This window comes from Sipha flava, unplaced genomic scaffold (genome assembly GCF_003268045.1).
Source record: "Sipha flava isolate LNK unplaced genomic scaffold, YSA_version1 43_pilon_pilon, whole genome shotgun sequence".
NCBI classification, from domain to species: domain Eukaryota; kingdom Metazoa; phylum Arthropoda; class Insecta; order Hemiptera; family Aphididae; genus Sipha; species Sipha flava.
In genome coordinates this window covers 524,239-551,663 of record NW_020273171.1, presented here as the reverse complement: position 1 = coordinate 551,663, position 27,425 = coordinate 524,239, and the positions used below count along the sequence as shown (strand labels likewise).

The 27,425-nt window shown below is 35.0% G+C and overlaps 3 protein-coding genes across 4 annotated transcripts in view; 1 reads left to right on the top strand and 2 right to left on the bottom strand.

The window, feature by feature from the left end:
• Positions 1-283, bottom strand: part of LOC112689425 — a 139,201-nt gene extending 138,918 nt beyond the window's left edge. Inside the window, exon 1 of the mRNA XM_025563135.1 lies at positions 233-283. The gene's annotated coding sequence lies outside the window, so the exon portion shown is untranslated. The remainder of the gene's footprint in view (positions 1-232) is intronic.
• A 6,705-nt stretch (positions 284-6,988) lies between these two features.
• On the top strand, positions 6,989-14,038 carry LOC112689389 (nuclear cap-binding protein subunit 1). The gene is made up of 14 exons (XM_025563082.1): positions 6,989-7,194; positions 10,192-10,289; positions 10,372-10,557; positions 10,640-10,833; positions 10,896-11,289; positions 11,350-11,447; positions 11,545-11,784; positions 11,848-11,985; positions 12,050-12,153; positions 12,217-12,464; positions 12,527-12,705; positions 12,767-13,079; positions 13,139-13,252; positions 13,708-14,038. Exons 1-14 carry the CDS (start codon positions 7,152-7,154, stop codon positions 13,819-13,821), a joined length of 2,463 nt encoding a protein of 820 aa, XP_025418867.1. The 5' UTR covers positions 6,989-7,151; the 3' UTR covers positions 13,822-14,038.
• LOC112689390 (fructose-1,6-bisphosphatase 1) lies at positions 13,932-27,237 on the bottom strand. Of its 2 annotated transcripts, none has more exons than XM_025563083.1 (8): positions 27,124-27,237; positions 20,318-20,565; positions 19,485-19,629; positions 18,605-18,711; positions 17,275-17,428; positions 14,484-14,621; positions 14,292-14,408; positions 13,932-14,218 (listed from the first exon to the last, which is right to left on the bottom strand). In XM_025563083.1, exons 2-8 carry the CDS (start codon positions 20,503-20,505, stop codon positions 14,039-14,041), a joined length of 1,029 nt encoding a protein of 342 aa, XP_025418868.1. In that variant the 5' UTR covers positions 20,506-20,565; positions 27,124-27,237; the 3' UTR covers positions 13,932-14,038. The 2 variants fall into 2 exon arrangements, with proteins under 2 accessions (XP_025418868.1, XP_025418869.1); XM_025563084.1 differs by lacking the exon at positions 27,124-27,237 and adding an exon at positions 26,186-26,625.
• Between the last annotated feature and the right edge of the window lie 188 nt (positions 27,238-27,425).

The following is a 27,425-nucleotide window of genomic DNA, read 5'->3' as shown; positions in this document are numbered from 1 at the left end:
ATAAATGCTAAGTTTAATGTACTATAGAATACATTTATATTTGTAGTTAATTTTATAATATTTCTTACTATGCAATTGTATGATATATGATTATAATATAATATAAAATTATTTAAACATGTGGAAAAATTGAAAAATATTATTATTTTATTAAATGATTTATATTTATAATAAACATTTATAAATAATTGTTTTATTATAAAGTAACATTTAGTAAAAATCAGACACTTACTTAAGTCTTATTGTTGATGTAAGAATACCTTTTTTGTTTATTTAACTGTGTAGACTATTAAACAAATAACTGTACAGAAAACAATATTCAATCGTATTCAATTTTAATTCTTCGCTGTTTATTGAACTCGAATCGTTTAAAGTTTCGAAACAATTTTGACGAGTACACTTTTAAATTCGATTATAATATCACATAATATATTGTGTTCATTTCATTTAACACATTAACATACATGCTACGTCGTGTATACTGTGATACACTATGTATATTGTGTATTATGTTCGTGACGAAGCAAACGTTCGCGTTCTCGTGATATTTACGTCGACGAATGAAAAAACCGTGTTATTAAAATTAATCACGACTGTCAAGAACCTAAGTACATAATATGTGGAAAAATACATGTTACATTATATAATTATAAAGAATTCGGAAAATAATGTAGAGAATGATTGATTTGGACTCGTACGACGTAACGGTGCGCGTTGCACATACAAACGTGTCGCACACGTCAAATGCAAGAGAAAAAATATAGCCATTTAGCGACGACAAAGAAGTAAACAATCTTTGGACGTCGTACAGATTTATTGGGAAAGAATGATACCGTTTGTGATCTTATACACATATAATTGACTTGGTTCGCTGAACGATCGACAGACAAAACAGCGGAATTTTATGATTTTGTGTTGTCTAGTCAAATATGGTAGTTTGAACATCACATAATGTTGGTCCAAGTCTTGTTTTTAAAACTGACATCTTCAATGTTAATTGATAACGATTCAAAAGTGTTCACCCGATCGTAAAGGTTTTCCAAATACGACGGGCTTTAAAAAGGGTATTTTTCACGGACACGATTTGAGTGAGGACATTAAAAATACATTTGTGATCTAGATGTACGTTCACTGAGTCGATTATCGGCCAAGGGAAATAAATCTCCTCCGGTGGGTTAGTTATATGTATATATACGTAAAGTAAGAGTACTTATAGTACACAATATAACAATAACTCATATAGGATTACAAGTGCGCTCTCAAGAGATCCACCAATCACGACTGAAACATAATTGCGTGTACGATCTCTTGCAGAGAAAATATCGGAACGCACCATTACACTAATACCTACACGGTTTGCTTGAAGATTGATTGGTAACAATGTAACAGAAATATGTGTACATGTGTATATGTATGTATACGGAGTGGACATTTTATCGTTGGCCGAGCACTGTTAACCATTGCAAGAACTTAATATTCGTGTTATGAGCAATACTGGGCATGAATGAGTTTTAAAAATCGAGTAAAGGTACTTTACGAGTTAATTATTTTTTTTAAAGAAACATCTAACTAAGAGATCACATTTTTTCTCTGTTATACAGATATCAATCGATTTATTAATCTTTTAGTCACGTTAAGTTATTTGTTATTCGATTTAAATTCTAGAGATCAAAAATGAATTTATTTACAAATCATTATTGTATAAAAAAAATAATTTTCTTTCAAAAGGTAAAGTTACTTTTTTTTATTCAACTCGGAACTTTTACAAGTTAATGGAAAAGAAAAGTAGGCACATTGAAACTTTAAACTTAACGTTTCTGTATGCTCAACCTTAGGTATCCGAAAAATCTTTAATCATTGACGAATCTTAACAGCAGACTTTTGCGAGTACACGAGTAGTTCTGTTTATGTTAATCCTTAATCCCGCTTCAGTGTTTTTAGGAAACTTTCGATGTCGGGATGCGGATGCATACGGTTCAGGCAAACGAACGCTGACGATATCCAATCGTCATATTTCATACGCGCAGCGATAAATGACCGAAACGACGAGGGGACGTTAAACGAGGAGAACGTTCTGTACGGCGAGAAGCTCGAATCGAAACGTTATTCGTTCGTGTACCGAACGTGTATTCGATCACCGGAGTTCGAACAGGAAATAGCGCGACGCGTTGTTCGGTTTGCGAGCCATTAAAACGCGTCGAAATGTTCGCGGGAGTGTGTAGTTTTTTTTTTTTCGTCCATCTTTCCCAGCGAAACGTAACAAACGCGGTATAATCCTTGGTAATAACAATGCGCGGTGACGCGGAGACGAAACGCTCGTCCTGTACGCGAAACACGTGCAATTGTTACTACGGCGGACGTGTCAAGTGCGCGAGCGGGCACGGTCCGCGATCGTGAGCTCTCCGTGCCGTCGTCCACTCGGTTTCTCGGCTAGCTCGTCGCACGCATTCCGGTCGGCCGAGATGGTATTTAGGTCGATCGCGGTCGTCACATTGCGGTCGTAGCGCCGCCGGTCGAACATCGAAAACCGGCTCGGTCGGCCGTTCCTAGACCGGTGGAATCCTTTTACGGAATCGCAATACGCATTACAAGAATATCGTTACTGTTATTGTTTTCACGCCCGTACGCGAATCGTCTCGGAGATCGCGCGAACCCGTCGGCGACGTCCGCGCGCTAAAAAGGAAACGTCAATCGCGCACGTAGGTGTTCGCGAAAGTAGAAATAGCGGTAAAAAAAAAAAAAATTAAAAAAAATACCGCGAACAATGTTCGAACGACACATCACCACCAGCACAAATAATATTAATCGAAAAAAATATGTGTTTTCCGCCGCGCCGTTGCGTTTATATGTTTATGTGTACAAATGAAAATTATAGGACGTACATGAGTCGTTTCATTCGTATCTGCACGTTCATTATAATATTCGACCATGATACGGCGATCTCCGCGCAGGGGACCGAACACCAAACGTTTTCGAGCACAGCGAAATAATACGCGTTATCATTATGTTTCCCATTGTCTTTGTAGAAAATAGGACGTATAAAAAAATCATAAGATTTTGCTTTAATGAATTCGATACAACGGCCTAATCTAGGAAAATGGTCGATCGATCGGTCACTTAATCCACTTATGAGTGCCGCACACGTTCCAACGTATGTTTTTCACTCGAAACGAACGCGTTGAGCGCTCGTTTGTGACGAATCGGATCCATAGAACCTCACTTCGACACGTTCGACACGCATAATATAATTATAAAAAAATATAAAATATGAGAACAACAATGACCTATAAAGCAGGTGTTTGTCATTCAAAGATCCCTCTAGAAGCGTGTGATGAGAAATCCAACACAAGATGATACTGTCCCTGCTGGACGGGTAAAACTACGAAGTCCATGAGAAACGTCTTGATCATATGCGTATGCACGAGGGGTTCCAGGTTGATAATATGCTAATTATGATATATATTTTAACGATATTTCAAATGAAGAGTCCGGTATAATAACCTGGTATCTCCGTATTTTGAAAATTTTAAGGAGACGTATAAGAAATTGAATAAGTTTGTTGAATTTCTGCTGAAATATATCCTAAAATTCTTCAAATGTAAATTATTAACTAACTTACTTTTAAATTATGTATACAGGTCTTACTTTTCAATTATCTCAAGTACTGAATTTAATTAATAATAATAAAGAGAAATGAAGATGCCAGTAGGTTATTGCACTAAAATGAAGGAATCTTTTCTTTTTACATTCAACTTTAAAATTTGTGGTGGAAAAACGAACACAGACCAAAGAAATCTTATAAATATTACATATATGTATATAATAGTCATATTTTACAATATAGTGAAATGCGAGAGAAGTTTTTTTTTTCAATTATATATTTTATGTTCCTTCCAGCAACTTACTATCTTATCATCAAATCTTATCTTGAACATCGAACATTCGTGGTATGTTGAAAATAAACGAAAGCTCAACCTTCCCATAAATAAATACGGATGTCTCCTAAGGTAGTAGTTTATCTTCTTTAATTGATAGTATTTTTATTTCTGACATACCTTCTTCAAACAGTACTAGTAATAGGAACATTTGTTAATTATACAGCCGTATTAACTTCAAACAATGATGCCAGTTTGGCCTCAAATCAAATTCAAAATCACCTAAAATAAATTTATGATTGAGCAAAAAAATTGTAAAACCAAAATTAACCAATAAATGTCCTCACAATTAAAAATTGCACTCTTAGTACTTAATGCCTTCACTTAAATTAAATAATTAAGAAATACTCTTAAAACTATGTTTAAAATACTTAGATATCACTTTAGATAAAATGTTGACATATATGTTAACTATAGTTTAACCATACAAAGGAAAAACGCAAGCAATTAAATACTTTATTTACTACGACCAATATTAATATCAAAAATTAGTCTGAAAAATAAAATTCTTTTTTACAAAACAGCTTACTCATATGGTCTTATGGTATGTTTTCAAATTTGAGATTATACTAAACCCTCAAATATTTATTCTGTCAAAGATAAAAGTATATTAACTTGCCAACAATCATTATAAAATATTTCACTTCAAATTAAATGTTCAAATAAAAAATTCTCACATAAATTGTATATTCCCACATCAACCGATGACTCAAAATAAATTGGTACAGAGACTTATTATTTTGATTAAAAAAAAAAAAAAAACAATAATATTAATAAAAAATACTTTAATCGTATATAAAAAAAAAAATCGAGATCCTGAAGTTCTGTCAGTTAGAATAGTTACCACTTTACGAAATTTATGTTTAAGTCTTCTGTATTATATCACTACTACGAGTACCTGATGTTATAAAAAACAGATTGTATGTAAATCTCATTAAATAAAAAATAAAAATAAAATTATAAATTTTGTATAATATCACAGAGGTACCTGTTTTTGTACCCAATGCCGTATCTGGGGGGGGGTCCAGGGTGTCTGGACCCCCCCTGAAATTTCTTCAATATTTTACGAATGTTTATAGTACTTATTTATTTTTAACACCAACATAAATATTTTCTGTCAAAAATGACTTAAGCTCCAATTAATCATTGACTGATTTTAATTTTATATCATAATATCATATGAAAATATGATATTAATTTTAATAAAAGAAGATTAAATCTTTTTCTGTTTTATTTTTAACCAAATATCAAAAGTTAAAATCTAAATTCAATAAAATTACAATACAAATGTTTTGGTCCTCTCCCGAAAAAAATTTCCAGATACGTCCTTGTTGATACAAAATTATAAATGCAAAGCATCTCCACTCATGTCATATTAGCTTATTTGGCAGACGGAGTTACATCATTTTTTTTTTTCATTTTATTTTTCATTAGCTTTCAACAATAAGACATTATCAATCGATAATTAAACTCATTAGACCGATAAATTTAAACATACATAATAATATTTTCAAATAATTTAGTTAGATAAGAATAAATTATCCATAATTATGTAGTGCACTAAAAGGCCAATACAATAACTGACATTATTAACGTGATAAAATATGTAATTACAGTAAAACGAAGCAAAGAAATCGGAGAAGATAAACACCGTGGAATACAACGTTAACTTAATATATCGGTATGAAAAGAGATTAGTAGGCTGATTAGAGATTTTAAATTTGAATTAAATTGCGATAGCGTTGTTGACATAAATACCGAAGAAGTGTTTTCGTTCACAACGTTTACAGCGTTTCGTTACGTGAGCACCCAGAACCCTAGCCGACGGAGCCTTTTTCGATCGGTTGACCGTTTCCGTATCCGTTTGAATCGATTGGTTGTTTCTTGTCGTGAGCCAGAAGAACCCTTTTATAGTTCTTTGCGATTGGCATGAAACGCATGTCGTCGGTAAATGTCCGCTACTCATCGCAGTCGTCAGCCGTGCGGTCTTGCCTAGGTTCGACGAAGCGAACGTTGGTGGGCAGAATGTTTTTTAGTGTGCTCGTACGATTGGCAACCGTTTGTACCGAGTAGCGAAGATCCCTTGTCCGTTTTTTCAACGATGATATCGCATGAGGTCATCGCGCTAAAATTTAGAAAAAACCATTTTTCTTCGTCGGTACATGAACACGGATTTCGATGAGAACGGTACCGGCGATCCGGCCCCTTCAAACGTTCTTCCGCAAAAAATTGTTCGTAGTGTAAATACTGTTCGTCGAGTTTAAGGCGCAACGTGACGATTCGATGTTTGGCCACTCGTTCGAACTGCGATTGCCACCGTACTACGTCTGCCGCGGTAATGGTTATTTTTTTCAACGGAAAATTTCGTACCCCTACACTAAGCAACTAAGACGACGTACGCGTTCGGAACGATACGATTTTCTTTCGACGCGTCCAGGGGCTATGCACATCGTTCGGTTTCCGTTCGAAGCGCAAGGCGAAACGATCGATCGACAACCGGGACGGAAGAAGAGAGGAGTTCGTCTGCTGACCGAAACCTTACCGAAGTCCCATACGCGATCGGTGCACGAGAGAGTTTACCGAGAGCATTGTCGACGCGAGGGTTGCGCGGAAAGAGCAATCGCACACAGGGCACTTTTGGATCGGCTCTTGGGCCTCGCGCTTCCACTTTGTGGTGTATTCAGATCCATAGGCGCGTTGACATTTTCCAGTTGGTGGTTCGAGCATAGTCAATACCACCCGCCCGCCTACCAAAGAATCATATTAGGTGCAGAAATTTGCCCAATTCCTATTAAATCACCGATTTTATACTACCAACCGCTATCAGTTATCGTAAAATGTCCCGTATTTTTAAAATATAAATCTGGGATCCCTAGATTGGAACCGCGTTTCGATCGATGTACGCGACCGCCGAACGTTGCGCGGCGGACTGCCGAGAGCGCGCTAGTCAGTGGCGTTATCGCAGTGCCGACGGCCGATATTGTTTTAGCGTGTTGGTCACACTGTCGGCCGGGAACGCGCTCTAATCAAACAAACCGAGAACCGTAAACATATCTATCAGATGCTGTTCTGTTTTCACGGTACCCTATGTCGCTGTGCTAGCCGCTCCCGTTACCCGATTAAAACGTATGCGTTTCTGATTTCCATCCGTTTCCAGTGAGATCAATAAGTTTTTACTCTCGTCGTGGTATTTCGTTCGCGGCCCAGATCGTCATCATGAGCCGTCGTCGAATTCACGACAGTTACGAAGACTTGTACGGTAAGTCTTATGTTCCGTTTTGTCTACCTAATCCACTGAAACCATTTCGGACCCATTCGATACGATTTCAAATACAAATCAATGCAAACTCTTCCGTGACGCCGTATCGAGACCGACTCGCTACGATTTAACGACGAGTTCCACATCGTGTTACAAACACCAGTTCAGAGTTTGGCAAACTGCCGAAAGAATTAAAGTAGACACTAGTAAAAGTTAAAGGTTTTAATTTACTAGATAGGTCACTAGTGATCAACTCTATACATGTATTCAACAGCGAAATCATATCATGTCTAAATTAATGTTGAATGCTACATCTCTATTTATTCATAATGTTCGATGCAGTACTCTGCATTGGCGCACATACGGGGGTGCCAGGGAATGCTTAGCACCCCCGAGTTCTAAACTAGTACCTCTAGTTTATCTTGAGGTAAAATTATTGTTTAAAAAGGATTATTTTGCATTTATAAGAATGAATAAACTCCAGTTTGCATTGATAATGCCCTCGAACGTACTCATACTATGTAAATACATATGATATTGGGTATTTGTGTTTATGTTACCTATGCATGTGATACTGTTATTATGTTCAAGTTTATTGCTGGAATACCATTTAAGATTTTGGTTTTGTTTACTGTCTACAGGTTTGATTGCTTATTGATAAAAAAATAGTTATGTTAATTAATAATATTTAGTTATAATATAAAAAATTGCTACAATTATAATTAAATAGTAAAACTAAAACATTTTATGCTAAGTAATTGAAGGGCAGTGGTTTCCAAGGGGGAGAGGATAATTTTGGGTTGACTAGGAAGAGAATATGGTGATAATAAAATTACAAAAATAATTATGATATATTAAATTTGCAATGTTTAAAATTGAAATCACTACATATTTTCAAATTATTCCACATCGATAACAGTCATATTTTATATTGATAGTGGTTAAACCTTTTCGCATTTAATCTAATATTGATAGGTACAAAGTTTAATTAGCATGATTAAAAAAATCGTCTAAACTCTAAATTTAGAGGGAGGGAGAATGAGATTTTTTAAAATTTACCATAGGGCATAAGATGAAAAAGGTTGGGAACGACTGTTGTAAGGGGTTTGTGATAGGCTTCGCATTGGACGGGTAATTTTAGCACTCCCAAGTTTCATACTGAATGTGCGCCTATGGTACTCTAGGTGTTTTTGTAAAAAAACATAAGTTTTCATTATACCTAATATCAGTTATTTGTTGTTGGGAAATAATTTGGTGATATTAAATAACTAATTAAAATAATATAAACATACCTATTAAAAGTAATAAATAATAAAAACGATATAGAATCTAAAACATTATCTTATGGTAGTATATATGTGTAAAACTAGTATAAGGAGACATAATATTATGAAATATATTAAAAAGAATATTGGCTTACTATGTACAGCACTTGTCTATGATTTTACCGACTTCAGAAATTTGTTCGCCAAGCCATCCACCAATGTTATATTACTTATTTTTTTTCTGGTCATTAACCTAAAACTGTTTTGTGATTTAAATTCTTGTTTATTTTTCGTTTGGAATTGAAATAGTATTTTCGAGTACATGAACATGATGTATCCAATCAATAATTGTGATACAATTGTATAATTGTGTTATACCAAAAGTTTGTACTAACTGTATAGACATAACTACTTGATACTATTTGGAATAAATAGCTTATCAAATAGATATCTTATTAAATTTACTTCTAATATTTTTGTATATTTTATATGTAAAAAAACTGTTTTGTTTAATACAATTTAAAAGCGATAATTTTGATTATGAATTAAATGATAAATGTTAATGAAAAAAATTCATTTCTGATTTAGTAAATTCCATTTTATATCATATTTTAATATTTTGGCATAGATACTTATTTATTTTATCTAGTGAAAAATACATTCACTTTTTATATTTTTTTAATTACATAGATAATATGGTTATATTTGAATCCTTTAGTTAAAGTAATATTTTTAATACATTTTTACTAAGATATTATTTACTACTAATCTATATTCTACTAGCTGAATTACCCGTCGTTGCTGGGTTTAAGTATATAAATGTATGTAACCTGCCAAGATTAAATTTTGTTAAATCTATTGAAATTTAAATTAATTAAGATTTTTGAAATAATATTTTATACATATTAATTTAGTTTTTAAGATAATGATTATTATCATAACCTATTCGATAAGTTATAGCTTACAACTACCTGAACCTCTCTACAGTTTGGTATTCTGTTGAATACATATAGCATCTCATTTCTCCAAATATTTTACCTTTTGTCAATAAGTTCATGGTCTTTTTGACTTTTAACCGAAACACTCTTGCAATTATATCATCTCGATCATATGATCTTTGACCGGGAAGTAAGAGCTCTTTTATCTCGTCCCAGCGAGGATTACATGTAAAAGTAATAAAAAGGTCAGGACGACCGTAATGTCTAACGTAGGTCATAGCATCTTGTGTTCTTTCGTGCATGTACCTTGGCCCACCAATAAAAGTTGACGGGAGTATAACCCTTTGGCCTAACTGATTTATATATATATATAGCTTACTGTTTTATATATACAGATAATTCATTTTCAATAGCGCAGTTATCGACCTGGTCAAAAAATAATAAACCGATTACAACCCTTTAAATTCAAAATTTTGAAAAATCCTTTCTTAGCGCACGTCTACATCATAATAGCTATCTGTATGCCAAATTTCAGCCAGATCTGTCCAATGGTTTAAGCTGTGCGTTGATAGCAGTCAATCAGCTTACTGTTTTATATATACAGATTACAATTATAAATTTAGATAGTCTAATGAATATTATGAAATATTTTACAATAATTGTATCTAATTGATTGATTCTTCTTATTTTCTTTTATAACTAACTCAATAATATAATTAATATTCAATTAAATATTTTAAATTTATTTACCAATATTGATGTTAAATATAAAATGTTTTTGTTAAAATTTTTAGGTGCTGACCGTGCATATAAAAAACGTCGTCGTGGTGGTTCAGAAAATATTGATTTAGAAGATAGATTGGAAAGTCTTATTCTTAAAGTCGGAGAAAAGGTATTTTATTTATTTATACAATGTATGTAAAAAAAATGCATAATCATGGACTATTATAAATATTTTTAATTTTTATATACAGACCTCTAGTACTTTAGAAAGTAATTTAGAAGGTTTGGTCAGTGTATTAGATGGCGATTTACCAAATTTTAAGAAAAAAGTACTAAAATTATTGGTAGATTGTGCTGTTAATATGCCTGAGAAGTGTACCATTTATTCAACCTTAGTTGGATTGTTAAATGCAAAAAATTATAACTTTGGTGGAGAAGTAAGTAACATTGTTACGGTATTTTATTGTTCAAAAAATATTTGTGTTTGTATAATAATTTTATAACCTTTTTAAAATTTAGTTTGTTGAAAATATTGTGCGTGCTTTCAAAGATAGTCTTAAAAATAACTCTTGGAATGAAGCTAGAGTACTTTTACGTTTCATTGGTGATTTGGTGAATTGCCATGTAGTGTCAGCTAGTTCATTTGTGCAGTTAATGGGTAGTTTATTGGATGTTACCAAAGAAGATGGAGTTCCTAATGTACGGAAGGATTGGTATGTTTTTCAATGTACAATTAAATATTATGATGATAATTCATTTTTGTATTTTGTTACAGGTATTGTTATGCTGTTATGTCATGTTTACCATGGGTTGGCAGAGAATTATATGAGAAAAGAGAATCTCCTCTTGAATTGCTTTTAACAACAATTGAGATTTACTTGAACAAACGGCCTAAGAAGCATGTTAACATGCTAAGAATTTGGTCCACTGATGTACCTCATCCTCAGGAAGAATACTTGGAATGCTTATGGAATCAGATTAAAAAATTGAAACATGATAATTGGACAGAAACGATTATACCAAGACCTTATCTGACATTCGACAATGTTCTTTGTGAAGCACTTCAGCATAATTTGCCTGTTATTGTTCCTCCTCCTCATCATAATGCTTGTGTGTATCCAATGCCTTGGGTAGTTTATCGAATGTTTGATTATACAGATGTAACTGATGTAAGTGAACTACAATTAAATTAAAATTTTTGATTTTAATATTTAAATTACATTATTTAGGGTCCCATAATGCCTGGTGCTCATTCAATTGAACGTTTCTTGGTGGAAGAACATCTAATACAAATAATTGATATGTCATATAAAAATAGAAAAGAGTGGTAATAATTACTAATTTAACAACTTTTAATCATAAGAAATATGTTAAAACAATGTACTTTAAATTATATATGTATGAATTTGTCTTGTTTATTTTAGCGCAACTGATTTAATGAATTTTGTACACAAAAACAAAGTACCTTTGGAGTATTGTATTGTTGAAGTGATATTCAGTTTGATGTTTCATCAACCTAAACCGAAATATTTGGAGGTCATGTTCGGCTCTGTCTTTATAGAATTGTCTAAATTGTCAACTAATACAATGCCACTTGTATTGGCTCAGACAACAGAAATACTTTACTCTCGTATTGAATCCATGCATGTGTGTGCTTTTGATAGGTATATTAAGTCATGCTGTTTATATTGATTGTGAAATTGCTTTTAAACAAACACATTTGTTAGGTTTGTTTCATGGTTTGCATATCATTTGAGTAATTTCAAATTCAGTTGGTCATGGCAAGAGTGGGCTGATTGCTTGGCCTTGGATCCAGAACACCCAAAACCAAAATTTGTCCGTGAAGTTCTTCAAAAAGCTATGAGGTATATACATTTTATAATTCTGTTATCTTAATAATATATTATAAATGCTAATGATTATTTTCAGGTTATCATTTTATGAACGAATGCGTGACATAGTGCCACCTGATTTTGAACCTTTGTTACCAGAAAAACCTGAACCAAAGTTTAAATATGCAATGGAGAAGTCCAGTAAGAGATTAGATTGTAGTTGTATTGATATATGTTTTTATTAAAAATCATATTTATTTTCAGATTTACCGGGCCAATTTCTATCAAACACATTACTTACCAAGATAAGAAGCAAGGCATCTGCTGATGAAATTATTGAAATATTGAAAGAACCATTGATGTTAGAAAATGGTGAACTTATTGATCCAGCAGATAATAGCCCTTCAAATTTGACCAAAATTGATTCTTTTGTTCAGACATTATTATTCATAGCCAGCAAATCATTTTCACATGCTTTTGCAGCTATTACAAAGTTTATCAATGTGTTCAAGGTAAAATTAAGCACAATAAATATAAATTAAATCATTAATTTTATACTTTTATAACATTTTAGGTTTTAGGAGAAACTGATGAAGGCCAATTACAAATACTCCGGAGCACTTTCAATTTATGGAGTGCTGACCAACAAATGTTAACTGTACTTATTGACAAAATGTTAAAAACCCAGATTATTGAATGTTCGTCGGTTGCAAATTGGATATTCTCTAAAGAAATGATTCCAGAGTTTACAAAGTAATAAATAATAAAGACAATCTTATCGCTTTTGCATTTTTCACTTCTTACAATTATTTAGGCTTTATATTTGGGAGATATTATCATTGACCATCAATAAGATGTCCAGACATGTGGATCGACTGACCAGAGAGTTAAATGAAGCTAGAGAAAAGTTACGTACAACAGCAGCTACCTCTAATAGTTCAGATGATAGTGATACTGAAACGGAAAAGGCTGAGACAAAACCTTCTCGGGCGTCAACAACAACATTTGGAGGTCAAGTCCCAATGGATGTTGACGACAATGTAACTGAAGAAATGGTTGAGCGTATGGAAGAGAAATTAGAAATGGCACAAGCTGATCAGAAAAATTTGTTTTTGATTGTATTTCAGGTATTTTTATTGTGCGTAAAAACATTAAACAATTATTATACTTTGTTTTTATATTTCAGAGATTTATAATGATATTATCTGAACATCTTGTAAAATGTGATACAGATGGTAAACCATTTGATACATACTGGTACAAATATACTATTGGACGATTACAACAAGTATTTTTAGCTGTAAGTATTAAAATTCTTTATTAAAAGCTATACTGTAATTTCTAATTCAAATGTATTGATGTCTACTTTAAAAATATAATAAAATAATAAAATATTCAAATGCTTACATTGGTTTAAATGCTATATAATCAAATATTTAAATTATTTATTTTATTTTTTAATGTTATAATATTTTGTTATTTTATTGATAATGATAATTTAATAATCATATTTTATCAAATTATTTTGTTCCAAAAAAATTTCTCCGACTTAAACTTGTTAAAAAAAATATTTAAAAATGCATAACTGATAGTTTTTGTATTGTAAATAATTTTGGTATTTTATTAGGGTTTTTTTTTTTCAAAATTGTAAAAACACGAATTTTAAAATGTCCACATGCACTATATATCAAATTAACTATGAAAATTGTTATAATACATTATATTTATAAAATGGTTATTTAATTATGTTTTCAGCACCATGAACAAGTACAGAAATACAGCAGTACTTTGGAAGGATTACTTTTCACTCAAGATCTTGACATTCATATTCTTGAAGTATTCCATCAGTTCTTGGCACTTCGTTCATAATGACTATTTATAATTATTTCTTCTCATTACTCAATGGAATAGTTAAGGTTATCATATACTCTCTTTCGATCGTCTATTATTTTTATTTTTAATATCACTAAATAACAATAGTTTGAAAATACATTTTTATTATACTTCATAAAATCACATCATTATTACACTAATTAATTCTTTTGTATGATAAATTTATTTAAAAAATATATATATATTATAAAGATTATTTTTTAAACATTTCCAACAATTCATTGACATCGTCTTTGGAGCCTAAAAATATCGGACTTCTCTGATGCAAAGCTGTTGGCTGTATGTCCAATATGGGTATCTTGCCATTACTCGCTACACCACCTGCCTCTTCAATGATGTAGGCCATTGGGTTACCTTCGTACAGTAGACGTAACTAGTGGAAAAGTGCATAACAGATTCAAATAAAAATACAGCAATTAAATTGCAATGTTCATCTAAGAGTATACCTTGCCATTTGGTGATTGTTTTGTTGCTGGGTACATAAATATGCCTCCATACTTCAATGTGCGGTGTACATCTGCCACCATTGAACCAACATATCTAGCACCAAACGGCTTACCCCACTAGGGAAGCAAAATTTATTTTAGGTGGTCGAAGAGAATTTTATAATATAAATCATGTGCATTGATAAAAATTACCTTTGGGTCTTTTTTTCTTCTGACATACTCTGTCACGGTCTCGTCCCACAGATGCGAATACCCTTCGTTTATGCTGTAAATGTTTCCTTTGCTGGGTATTTTGATGTTACGTTCAGTCAGTAAAAATTCCCCTATAGCCTGTTAACAGTAATATATATATATATATATATATATATTTATTAAAAATATTTGCATATGATATTAGTTATTATTTATATTATATTATTTATATTATTATATAAACCTCAGATGATCAGTTTGTAATTGAAACATAATTGAAACTAAGTCTTAGAATCGTTTGTTTTACCATTATTCTGTTTACAGCTTGTAATACTAGGTAAGGACAATGTACCTCTCTTTCTTCTGATGTCTCATGTTGAACAATTCTTCATGTAATATCAAAATTCGTCTTTGTCGTGTAAAACATTAACTGTTGTTTATTTTCTAATTGGTTCGTGAAACTATTACAGTCATTGAATAAGATTTGATCATATTTGCGGTATTCAAAAAAATGTTAATTTATAAGTTTCATTATAGACATATGAAAACAATACACGTTTCTTTAAAGTTAATTGCTTATTATTTGATCATTATTCGTAGGTAATAGAACCAAATAAATTCCTATCCTTTATCATTAGGATCTCCTTCACAATATGTGTGTATACATAATTCTAACACCACTCACTCACCGACAATATAATATCGTTTCATTTGAAATGTTAGGGGAATGCACATACAACTATGTGTAGGTATAATTGTATATGATTTTTCGAAAATCACATTTTTATTGATCGAGACAGTTTTGGATTCTATGCTAGGTCCGTGGATGGATACATTTTATAAATATTTGTTTGCATCGAAATGGTAGATGATCGTAATCGTTAAACGTTTAATTCGGATTTTAATGTTTTTCGGGTGATTATGTATAAAGGTCAGGACGAAACAAACACGATGACGGACGACGATGGAATGTTGTTTACAAAACCGTTTCTCGAGTCGAAATCTATGTAGGCCGGGTCACTCCTCATAATCTTATCTGGTTCGAACTGTTTTGCTCGTATTATTACATTATTACCAAATAAACATATTAACTAAAATATTATTATTTATCACGTTCTAAATCAGTTTCAACATTGTTTTATAAATTATAAGAAATTATAGAAAATTATATATTATTAGAAAATTATAAGGAAACAAAATAATATAGCAAAGATTTATTGTAAATTATTATTTTGACACTTTCAATATATATATATATATATCTTTTATCATTTATTATTTAAATGTGCAGGTACTTAGGTTTAGGAATTTTCCTTCAATAATAATTTGTTTGAAACTGATCCTGCCCTCCCCATACAAAAGTTATGTATACGCCACTGCTCATGCGTGCACACTCAGTTGTACAACGTGGATCGGAATATCGCAGTATTTGTATAAACCGTAATCCTTAGTTATTACGTAGATCTTATTTCGACTTTATCCGACTCCCCTCGCCGTAACGATGCCGTCACTCAAATCGTTTTGTTTCGAACAAGAGCTTTCAAATGTTTGTTCCTCCGTCGAATTTTCTGTCCGTTTTCCTTATATTTCGGTATGTTCCCGTATATTTCATAACTGTCGCATCGTTAGCACACGCTTAGGGCCCGAAGCCGATTTCGTTCGGTCTTAACATTTTTTTTTTTTTTTTTTTTTTTTTTTCACTCTAAACCTCGACCATTTCACAGCTGCTATCCCCTCGAGAATCAAATTGTTCAATGCCTACTCGCGCTTCGAAAGAACAAAAACGATGTGCACGAAAAGCATGTAATTCAATAACTATGAGCGAATAATTGAAATTTTTCCGAATCGACGACCGTGATGATCTACTGGTATGGCTGTGGTTGGTGTAGCATTTGTGTTTCAGTTTTTAGGTTCCAACGTTAACGAACGCTCGTCGTACGGCCCAAAACTTATTCAGCCTCAACGGAGGAGGTAGACGGATAAAGTTACCTCCGTTGAAGGCCACTGCTCCAAACTGTGATCCGATTTGAGCCCTCCTTTGTTGACGTGAACCGATTTTCGTCGTGCACAAAGAACGGACGATACGATTCACGTCTCGTGTTATCGAAACGTCGCCGTGCGAACACTACCGTTGGTTCGCTTAGAACAGTGGTCCTCAACCTTTTTTTTTTTTTTTTTGTTCACGGCACACCATTATACATCACAAGTTTTCGCGGCACACTCATGCACTTGACAACAACAACAATTTCGGCTAAACGCTAAGATATCCAGTTGGGTTAAAACCGTGCAGTTTACCTACATACGTATCTGCACAATTAATTGACATTTAACTGTCATAGTTTCATCAGTCGGTATTTTCAAATATCAGACATTTTCCACGGCACACCTAGTCGATCCCGCGGCACACTGGTTGAGAACCACTGGCTTAGAACATTATACAGGCACACCGTTGTGTTTCCAACTTGAGTTTTCACCAAGTCGAACGCTAACGATTACAGCTACGTGGACGTGTAACCAGGCCTGACGAGAAGGGGGTGGGAAAGGGATGATCTGCCCCCGGGCCCGGAAATTTGGGACTACAAATTATTAAAAATTAAATTAATGATAAGAATTCAACGAACACTGCAGTAAAATTGAAGATATACTCCCGGGACCGGGTTCCTCTCTCCACGGCCATGCGTGTAACCGATTTTGGCAACACGGCCGGGCGCGCGTCTGTGCGTTATTTATCCAAAATCATTGTTGGCGCTGCAAAGAAGTTATTTTAATGTTATATGATCGAATGGCTTACCGGATCCAACATGAACCCGTTGACGCCGCTCCCTTTGCCCAACGACAACACCATCATCGTGGCACTGCCGTAGAGCGCGTAGCCCGCGGCCACCATGTTCCTGCCCTTTTGGAACGCGTTTTTGACGTTCGTTTCGATGCTCTCGTCGGTTTTCCTGCGCGAACAAAAAACCGTTATTATTCATGTGCAAACGGATGCGACACGCAGGAGGAACGCGACGATACGGCTACGGTTTGACGGATTAAAATCATCGAATAATAATATGTGATCACACCGTTACGTCGTGCGCGAACGAAAAAAAGGAAACGGTCTGAAAGTTTGCAGTATTGACTTTCTCGTACGCACATACGCCTTCGGCGATTATACAAAGACTTGCAGTTACAGTAGTGCAACAAAGTCCGTGAATCCGGGTGCTTATTTCTCGGTCGGGAGGCACTAAGAGACCGAAACGATTTTTTTTTCGCCGTAATATCTTCTTCGTATCTACATCAAGTCTTGAAAACGCTTATAATCGATGACCATTTTTTTTTTTTTTTTTCAGTGTTAACCGTGACCCCGCAATTCATAGCGATTACCTTATGCGATCCAACCATTGTACAAACTAAATCCACACATTTTTAGCCGACGTTTCGGGTGATCTACCTATAATGAAATAGTATCGAACTAAAAAATTAACTATTTCATTAAAAACTGTCCCTACAACACGTTGTAGCATGTCAATGCGTGTGACAGTAATGGTCTGCTGCGTCCCGGTTAAAATGTCTACTCCAATAGCTTTGACGAGTTGATAAAAATTAGCATTTCAAATCGAAAAGTTGGTGATATGATAACTTTTTAACGGCAGACAGTTATTTCCCGACCTCGACGAAATTTATGCGAGATAGGTTTGCGCGTGGAACGGTTTTCAGTTTTTTCCAAACGAATGGGAAATGTTTCAAGAGAACTTCACAAGATGTGAGTGCACCGCACATCTATTTAACCGCCAAAGTTGCCCATTTTTCTGTTCAACGGAAGACCAACACTATCAGCAACTCCAAACGCTATCGGAGCGGTAATATTCCGATATCATGGGTAACCTTAACAGGGGACGGACCGGGATCGCGGGCGTGGGATATCGGACGGCACGCGTCGACGCATAAGTGATGCTGGTCTGAATGTCACATTGACATGGGCGTCGCGGTTTCCAATAAGTTCGTGAAATCACGTACGCGCACCGGCGGTGTGTTGTCGCGCATATAATTTAACGAGAATACGAAAAAAAAAATTAAATGAACGCCAACGAATTACGTGACGGCTGGGCTGGCGGTGGACGGATAACGTTCGCCCTTACCTGAATATACCGAAAATGGAACCGATGGATACGAGACAGTCGATGTTCGACGACCCGTCCAGCGGATCGAAACATACGATGTATTTGCCCCGTTTCTCAGTCTCGATCTGAAAAATAACGAGGGAAAAAGTTTAAAAAAAAAAAAACGTGCGTGGGTCAAAGACTAAGCATGTTACACGTTAATAGTCTATCGTCGAACGGCCGTCCGAGCTCATATGACCCAGTACAATAGTGATATCGTGTACTATAAATGGTGACTATGCAAAGGCAACGACGACGCGTGTTCGAATGAGTTTCAGGAAAAAGTTTACGAAACAGTGCTGTACTGTGCACGACGAGTGATCGCGGAAATGTTCCATTTCGACTTACCCCATCTGTGCCCCAGCCCCCGGCTCGGTTCGAAACCGCAAAAAACAACTCGACAAACCCCCGTACCAGTGTTACGCGTTAATATCGTAGGGGTTCGTTCGAAACGAACGGACAAAACGGTGCGAGTTGAGAGACCCGGTAGCGTCCAAAATGCGCATTATCGTGCGTTTCGATTTCGAGGTTTCAATCTCGCATGAAAAACACATTATTACACGGTCCTACGGAATTCCAACACGCTTCCAGGCGTTCTCGTCCGAACCGTTATTCCTGATCGAATGGTCTTCTCCGGTTTTATTCGGCTTCGAATCCGGGGGGGGGGGGGGACGTCGATGGTGGACATTAAAATCGCGTGCACAAAGTACAATTTACAATAATAATGGGAAACCGGCGAGTTACGCTGTCACCAAATAAAAACGAACGCGTTTATTCGATCCGTCGGCTGTACGCGCTCGTAATGTTTTCCGAACGAGCCGACGAACCGATCATAACGTGATATATTGTGGTCACGTACCTCTATCACAGTCTCGTTCTCTTCGCTGACCATCATGTGGACGGTGTAAGACGACGCCAACATGTTGACGAACAGTTCGTTGCTGAGCACGTCTAACTTCTTGACGTCTTCGCCTTGCACGTTCGTGGATCCAGCCATGCCGTACCTGTAACGCAGCAAAACATTTATTACAAAAGCTGCGCGCTCGTTGGGCTTTAAGTGGCTAAAACAAAATCAAAATAGAATAAAATCGCAAAGGCCCCCATGTGATCCCAATACCGTTTCCATGACCCAACCATGTTTCGATTGCTGATGATTTGTACATTGTAAAAGTGTATACTCGTAATAATGCACAATCAATATTTAACAATGTGCAGTTGGTCGTTTTTTACCAGACTGCCGCGAACTTCGGAGAAATAAATCGTTACTGTACCGATGGATAAATGCTTGGACGTAAGAACATTAAGGAATGGTACTACGAAACAATAATATTTTGGATAATACATTTAAGATAATATTCTAAAAATAATTTGAATAAACGAATACATTTAAGATAATATTCTAAAAATAATTTGAATAAACGAAGATTTTGAAAGCAGAAAGATTGAAAAAAAATCTTCATCGGGCCATCTTGCAGCGAGTACACGTATACTAACGACCTGATTCTTTTATTAGGGTCGTTCTCGTAATTTGGGCGACGAGCGTATTATTTTTTGAGCGGTTGGTCGTGCGCGGCCGAAAGGAGAAGCATACAAGGATAAAAGAAAGATCGTGTGCCCGTGCACGACCGTGGCGACCAGGGCAAACCGAGGACCCCGTTATGGTCGGGTTCGTTAACGGTGCGTTGTACTCACAGATGGGCCAGTCCGGCCCTGCGCACGGCCGAGCTGACTGCCTTGACGGCCGTCTGGATGCTGGTCAACAGTTGCGTCAGGTCGCCGGTGGCCGATGGCACCTTCTTCTGTTCGGCCAGCACGAACCGCGTGAGCGTCATGCAGTTCGAGTCGAACGCCGGTGGCTCGTACTGCTGTTGCGACGACATGACGACCTGGTTGACTCGGTACGTGGTAGAGACTACGATGTGGATGTGCTGCTGATGGATCTGCGCGACGGGGGGACAAAAAAAAAACATGTAACGATTAAAAAAATAAAAATAAAACCCGTGTTTTTGTGTGTATTCGTTATCGGAGTACGACTCGGTTTACAAATAAAATGAATTTCGTTACGAATTTCGCACCGCGGTATTTTGAAAAACACACCTGGAATCACGGAAGCTTAAGTTTAACAATTTCTCTCGTAGTGATTAAGAAAGAAAAGAAAAAATTAAAACATTACGGCACGGAGATAAACTTCATTTCTATACGGTGTGAAAATCGGACACGAACTATTTGTTTACCTATTTATTTATACGTTAAATTTCAAAACGTTTTTAAAAATAATCGTAGAAACATGTCAATTGGACAGCAGTAACTTTCGTTACCTTAAAACAAATGTAACTTCGCGTTATGTTATTTGATGATGACTTGTTTAGGAAGAAAAAAAAAATGTGCACTCGACGAACAATCACCATCAACGACAGTAAAACGGTTTTTTGTACTCGCGCTGACATCGTACAATTTTTGTGTGCGGAAACGCGAAATTATATTTTATGTTCGTGTAAATCTACGCGGTATCGTACCATTCGTACGTGCGGTGATGGAAAACGCGCAGATTCACTGTTATCGTATCCGAATAAAACTACGTCATGTTACAGTCGATTCCCTGAGCTGCAAGTCCACATATCCTCTTTTGCAGGACATACGCTCTCTATTACGTATTTTATCCACCGTGCGCGCGCTCCATATCGATCACCATTCCAGGATTTTACGATCTCTACATCATATTATTGTGTGTGTTCGTATTTCGTTTTTGTACTCGGTTGAATAAAACAATTGTCGTCAAAACATTACAGTAACACATATGACACTATTGCATGCGAACAAATTGAACACACGAGTGAAACTTGAAGGACGTGCACCGGTCGGAATTCGGCCACTATCGCGCTACTAATGAACCAACACGACTAGACGCGGATCATCGTTTGTTTGACCGTACTACTGCTACGAAAATATTGTACCGGAAATCGAAAGCTAAACCTGAATTGTACTACTATGATTGTAATAAACTTCGATCAATTTTGTGCAGACGTTTACAATAATACAGTCCCCTCCGCGGTTGAAAGACTACTGTCACTTGCCTCCCGGTCACGCGTAACGTTTTTATTTCCCATACGGAACAATTGAACGACGATATCTTTATTAGGAAAATAAAAAAAAAAATCCCAAACAATTGTGTACAATATAAAATGACAGAAAATAAAAACGTTACCAATAATAATATTAACTTTGTACAACTCGTTCGGACAAAACAGACAACTCTTTGGAAACTTTGATACGTACAATTATACGCCAATGCTTCATAAAAATGTTGCGACAGGCTTATTGTAATCACGTCCAAATGAGAATTCCGTTTTTATTTCCACGTAGGTTTAATTGTTTTATACGTTTGTTATGTTTGTATGTTTGGAGGAAAAAAATGTATGATTCATTTTTAATCATACATACGAACACATGTAATATACATCGATGGTTTTTTTTTTTTTTTTTTTTTAGTATTTAATCAGTCCAATATTTTATGCTTTGATATGAAAAACTACGGTTTAACCGACGACGAGTCGCATCATCGATTTTCGATAATATGTCTAATCGATATGTTTGTTGAAAACCTATTCCACAACATAACTAACCGTTTTTTAATAATTTAACCGTGCAACATTATCTACGATAATAAAATGTATTATGTCGTCGGATCACGGCGTTACGAATGCAGTCGTTACGAACTTTCGTTTGAATCGAATTCACGGTCAAGCTGTTTACATATACCTATAATTTATGTCGTAGTATTGATAATAATGTGTACATCATGTTATATCATGATTCGTGGCTTATAACTGCAGCAGCTGCAACGTTTCAATCGGTTATTGATACGCGTCTGATTTCGCAACAATGTTTTTGAAAATACCTTTTGCGTGTTACATCGGTCACTTGTTACACTAATAATGTATTATATATTATGTGCGCGCATCAGGGTTGCGCACAGTTCAACGATTCAATAAGATTACCTAAACAAATATTGTTTTCTAGTTTTCAAATGGGAACCGATTGGAAATCGAAAAAAGAACCGCTTATCGGGTTGGCACAACAACAAAATATACAATAATAATAATAATAATAATAATAAGAATAAACATTATTATTGCATAATGATGTAAATAATTTCCGTGTTGAACATAGATTACATGAATTAAAGTATACTAAAGAAATAATATTGAAAATAAATTACAAATAAAAGCTTATTATGTATTGTTGAAAACACGTGTCTCATAAGAGTAGATTTGAATAGTGTTTTAAACGCAAACGGAGGTTTTTACTGAACGAAATGTATGCAAATAAATAAATAATAATGTGTAGTATGATTAGACATATTATTCATTTGAACATTAATTAATAATAATACATTATAAGATATATACATACATAAAAAATAATTAAAATATCTATTAATGTTTTTATTATTTTTTTGATAAAAAGCTATGTGTATGAATATTCGTAATGATTCAAAGAATAAAAAATATAATTTGGTACATTTATGATATGCAGAAATTCATGACGAATATTGTCGAAATCAGTGTGATGTTCCCAAAACTTTATTTTGCCATTTTTTTTGAAAGCTCCGAATCACAAATATTGTAAAATAATAAAAATTAAATAAAAATTAGTGAATAGTTGATACCAGACGATGAATTTTTAATGCAAAACCAATCGTATATTAAACATATAATAATACTCCAGGCTAAGTATTTATTTATACGCAAATTTCGTTTTAAATATAATTTTAAAACAATCATATTAAATTTATTCGTCGAATAAAAACGTTTTTAATGAAAATTTCAAAGTTTCATAAATAACAAATACATTGTAACATGGAGAATTTTGATTATATAGTTGTATTCATTTTCAGATCGCTGAAAATGATGATGTTTTGATTTTAGCCAGAAGAATAAGAACCATAATACGTATACATTGTACAAGTGTACTTCATTATAATATTTAACATATAGAGGGAAATACGTTTATTTTAATGTTCTCTCTCAAGCTATTATCTCTCGTTCTTCCTCTCTACCTCTCTCTCTTTATCTGTATTTATATATATATATTTTATCAACCTCGCCTATTTAATTAAAACCAAACCATTAACAGGTTATAAAAGCTTAAGGTCAATGAGGTTCGCGGAAGCGTGTTCATATAATATTATGTTAGTAAACAGCTCGATTATAATAATACAGTAACACTCCGGTAATTCGCTTTCTGGACGATGAAATCGTAACTGGTAGCACTCAGACTTAAAGTGAAATGATCTCCGATACGAATTTATTATACTATGATAAAAATACAAAAGGGGAAAATGATACAGTATTGACTCTTACGATTACTGTCGAATCTCAACATTTATCAGAAATACGAATATTAATCTCTTCTGTAGAACATACTGAAGACATTTTAGGTTACGTTAATAGAAAAGAAAACTTCCTTGCTGAAACGTATCCTAGTAATCCTAAGCAGACAAAAATTAACGATTTTTTTTTTTTTTATAAAAGTTAAAAAGAATAAATAGAAAAATTAATAATAATTGATTTATTAATGTAATATATGTTATTAAATTATATTCAATAATAGAAATACTGATAAATATGCATATAAATAATTTAAATTCAATGTTTTAATGACTTATATTTTTTTTCGATTTCCGTATTAGATGCTTTGGCGAGCTAGTCCCTTAGATGAATTTTACTGTATATACTGGTATGCGTGCATTGTTATTGTAAACAATTAAGTTGCCTGGAATTGTTATTAAACAACATACGTGGATGTTTCCGCGAGAAAATTGCGTTTAAAGTAAATGTGTATTCGTTAAAAATTATTCTACATAAATTAAGATTGTATGTGTCAAACGTTCTATGAATCAAAAAATGAAAGATTTATATAAATATTTATAACTGATTTAGGTTCTATGCAGCCTTCTGTACGTTTCTAAATGTCAATTTCGTTAAATATTAGTTCACCATTTTTTTCACCATGTTCATAAATGGTGACCGTTATAAGTGCCATGGTCATTGTTTGCGAAAGTAGTAATCTTATGATGATTACAACAATTATAATATAGTTTGTTATAATTATTATTAATTACAAACACTGATGTTATTGTAACCGTTGCGTTTTCTATTCAAATTTTATAAGTTATTACCGTTGTTGTGGAGATTGAAAGTATAAATTTACTAAGTTGTAAGAAAAAAAAGAAATAAACATTGCAAAAACAAAATTTCGAACACAATTTTAAACAATTTTTCGAACACAACCAAGTTACCAAATTCAACATGTTCGATCATCAAAGTTTCATCTATTACACCCAAAAAAGTCTATTATAAAATAACATTTTCTGATGAAAAACTTTGGAATAGTTTTAACGGAATTAAAATAATTGCTACTACAAACCAACTTAAAATCAGACGTTGTACCGATTGATCCACATTGTCATCAAGAAAAGAAAAATATCGATTGGCCATTATTCATGTTTTCCTATAGAGCATAAAAACTTCTATCAAAATATTAAGTCGTGAACTAATTTTTCTAAAATTGTTGATAACGATATTATGTTCAATCAAAAGTTTTTTTTAATTTATTTTGAAATCTGTGTTGTTTGGAAAATGAATTGTTTATTTTGCATTACATATTTAAACGAAAAAAATATGTTTATTTTACGTTAAAGTTATAATTTTGTTGTATTTATATGACAAATAACGATTCTCTGTTATTTAAAATGAAATATTGTTACTTACAACAAGTATTACGAGCACACCATTTGGTACTTGGAATATTAATATTACAAGACTTGACACTTGGAACTGACATTAACAACTATTTAATTTTAACTGATATTAAATGACAAGTATAATAATGGAATTTAACTAGGCTACAAATACATAACACATAATTATTATTGATTATTTTGAATGTAATGCTTTTTTGCGTTTTCCGATAACATTTTTCATGACACATAGAACGTTTAACGCATTCACTCTAATAAATATAGATATAGATGCGGTCGATTTGCATTATATGCATATGCAGGGTCAACGTCTTGGTCAGGAATTTTTCACGAGCTTCTAGTCTTGTTATGAGTAAAAATATGATGGATTCGCACCTGACAGCAGTTGCGCAATAACAACAAGTCCGTATGTGTTCTGATTTATTAATATTGAGAACCGCGATATACATGTATATACTGTATAAATATCGTTCTGATGTTTTAGAGTGAAGACACTGCACACAGGGTTGTGTGCCACGAGGGCTTACTAATCTTACGTGCGGTTAATTGAATCGAAAACTTGTTCACCGCACCACTGGCAAATTTTCGTTGCGTTTAATGTCATCTGGGGTTCTTTTATAGCGGTTGTACAAAAATTAACCGTTCTGCAGACGAGAATGACTTCGGAAACGACCGGAGAACGATTTGGTTCAACCGCATCGTATTCTTTTAAACCCCTCTGGAACCGGAAAACAAATCGATTTCGATGGTGCCATGACGAGCTGCGCGCGTATTTTGTATACATATTATGCACTTACACACGGGAGTACACCACGATATTACCAGTGCAGATGAGATTTTTCCGTGAAAACAAACCCCTTCAGTCGAGATGTTATCGCGGTTCTCCTTCGCGCGCCCGCACGGTCGCTGTTTCGGTGTTACTGGATCGTAAAAATAAATAAACGCGGAATTTTTTCAGACCGCATACGAATGAGGTACTTATCGACATCGTGTTATTATTCTGCGGAGCGGTTGAAAAATGACCGGAGAGAAGAAACTCGGCACAACACCTTTTTATACATCTACGATCATGTGCACCGCGGGAATCCCGAAAGACTAGGCGGATTTTTATTTTATTCATCCTCTTCCCCGTAGTCACTCCATCGAACCCTTCGGCCGTTTTAGCCCGATGGACTTTTACCGTGCAACCAGATTTCGCATCGCATATCCGGGAAACGCGCGATAAAAAAAAAAAAAACAAAAAAACGAAAAAACCAACTCTCCACTACCGCGTACGCGGACGCGCACCATTCGGAACGGCAACCGTGAAACTTTGATTTGAATTTCTGGTTATTAACGAACACTTTTCCGCCCCCGAACCGCTGTGTTACGGTCAACGGTGGCGGGTTCGACGTTTCGATTGGTTTACAACCGTCCCGGAAGGTGTACGCGTCAACGTGCGGCGTCAGGGATCCGCGTCGTCTTCGGGACGGTCGCGCGCGAACGTCACGGCGAGTGACCGGCAGCCGATCGACGAAACGGCTAGACGATAAAACGGAATAAGGACGATGTTCTTTCACGCGTCCGCGGACCGAGGCCGAGACGCGACGGGGTGAGCGGTCGTCAAGCGATCCGCATCGTCGGTAGCGGGTGGAACGCGCCGCGAGCGGGGGGCGAAAACTTGCGGTCCTCGGGGACGGGGTTTGGCGGGACGACGGGAAGGGGTAAAAAAAAAAAAACACCGAAGACTTGTTACCTTTATGGTGACGGGCGCGGGAGACGACGGCGGCGACGACGCGACGTGTGCTCGTTGTACGCGGACCGGTGCACGACTGGTGCGCCGGTTGACGTTGGACGACCGAGACGGGGGACGGAGCGGAGCAGCGCATTTACTATTCATAGACCGCCGATTTCGTAACACCGCACACACGTCGTCCGTGACCGAGCGCGTAGCGTTTCGTCGAGATGATATTGTTTGCGCGCGACCGTGCGCACGCGCGACCGAACGAAAACGCGCCGTAACATCGTACACGAGTAGAACCTCGACTGTCCGACCTC

What these genes read in the sequence shown, in the direction of transcription:
- LOC112689389 (XM_025563082.1), top strand. Translation starts at nt 7,152, where the DNA reads ATGAGCCGTCGTCGAATTCACGACAGTTACGAAGACTTGTACG. An exon ending in ATTATACAGATGTAACTGAT is followed by an intron (nt 11,290 to 11,349) that starts GTAAGTGAACTA and finishes TACATTATTTAG; the next exon opens with GGTCCCATAATGCCTGGTGC. An exon ending in GTTCTTCAAAAAGCTATGAG is followed by an intron (nt 11,986 to 12,049) that starts GTATATACATTT and finishes GATTATTTTCAG; the next exon opens with GTTATCATTTTATGAACGAA.
- LOC112689390 (XM_025563083.1), bottom strand. Translation starts at nt 20,505, where the DNA reads ATGTCGTCGCAACAGCAGTACGAGCCACCGGCGTTCGACTCGAACTGC. An exon ending in AGAACGAGACTGTGATAGAG is followed by an intron (nt 18,712 to 19,484) that starts GTACGTGACCAC and finishes GTTATTTTTCAG; the next exon opens with ATCGAGACTGAGAAACGGGG. An exon ending in AACAATCACCAAATGGCAAG is followed by an intron (nt 14,219 to 14,291) that starts GTATACTCTTAG and finishes CTTTTCCACTAG; the next exon opens with TTACGTCTACTGTACGAAGG.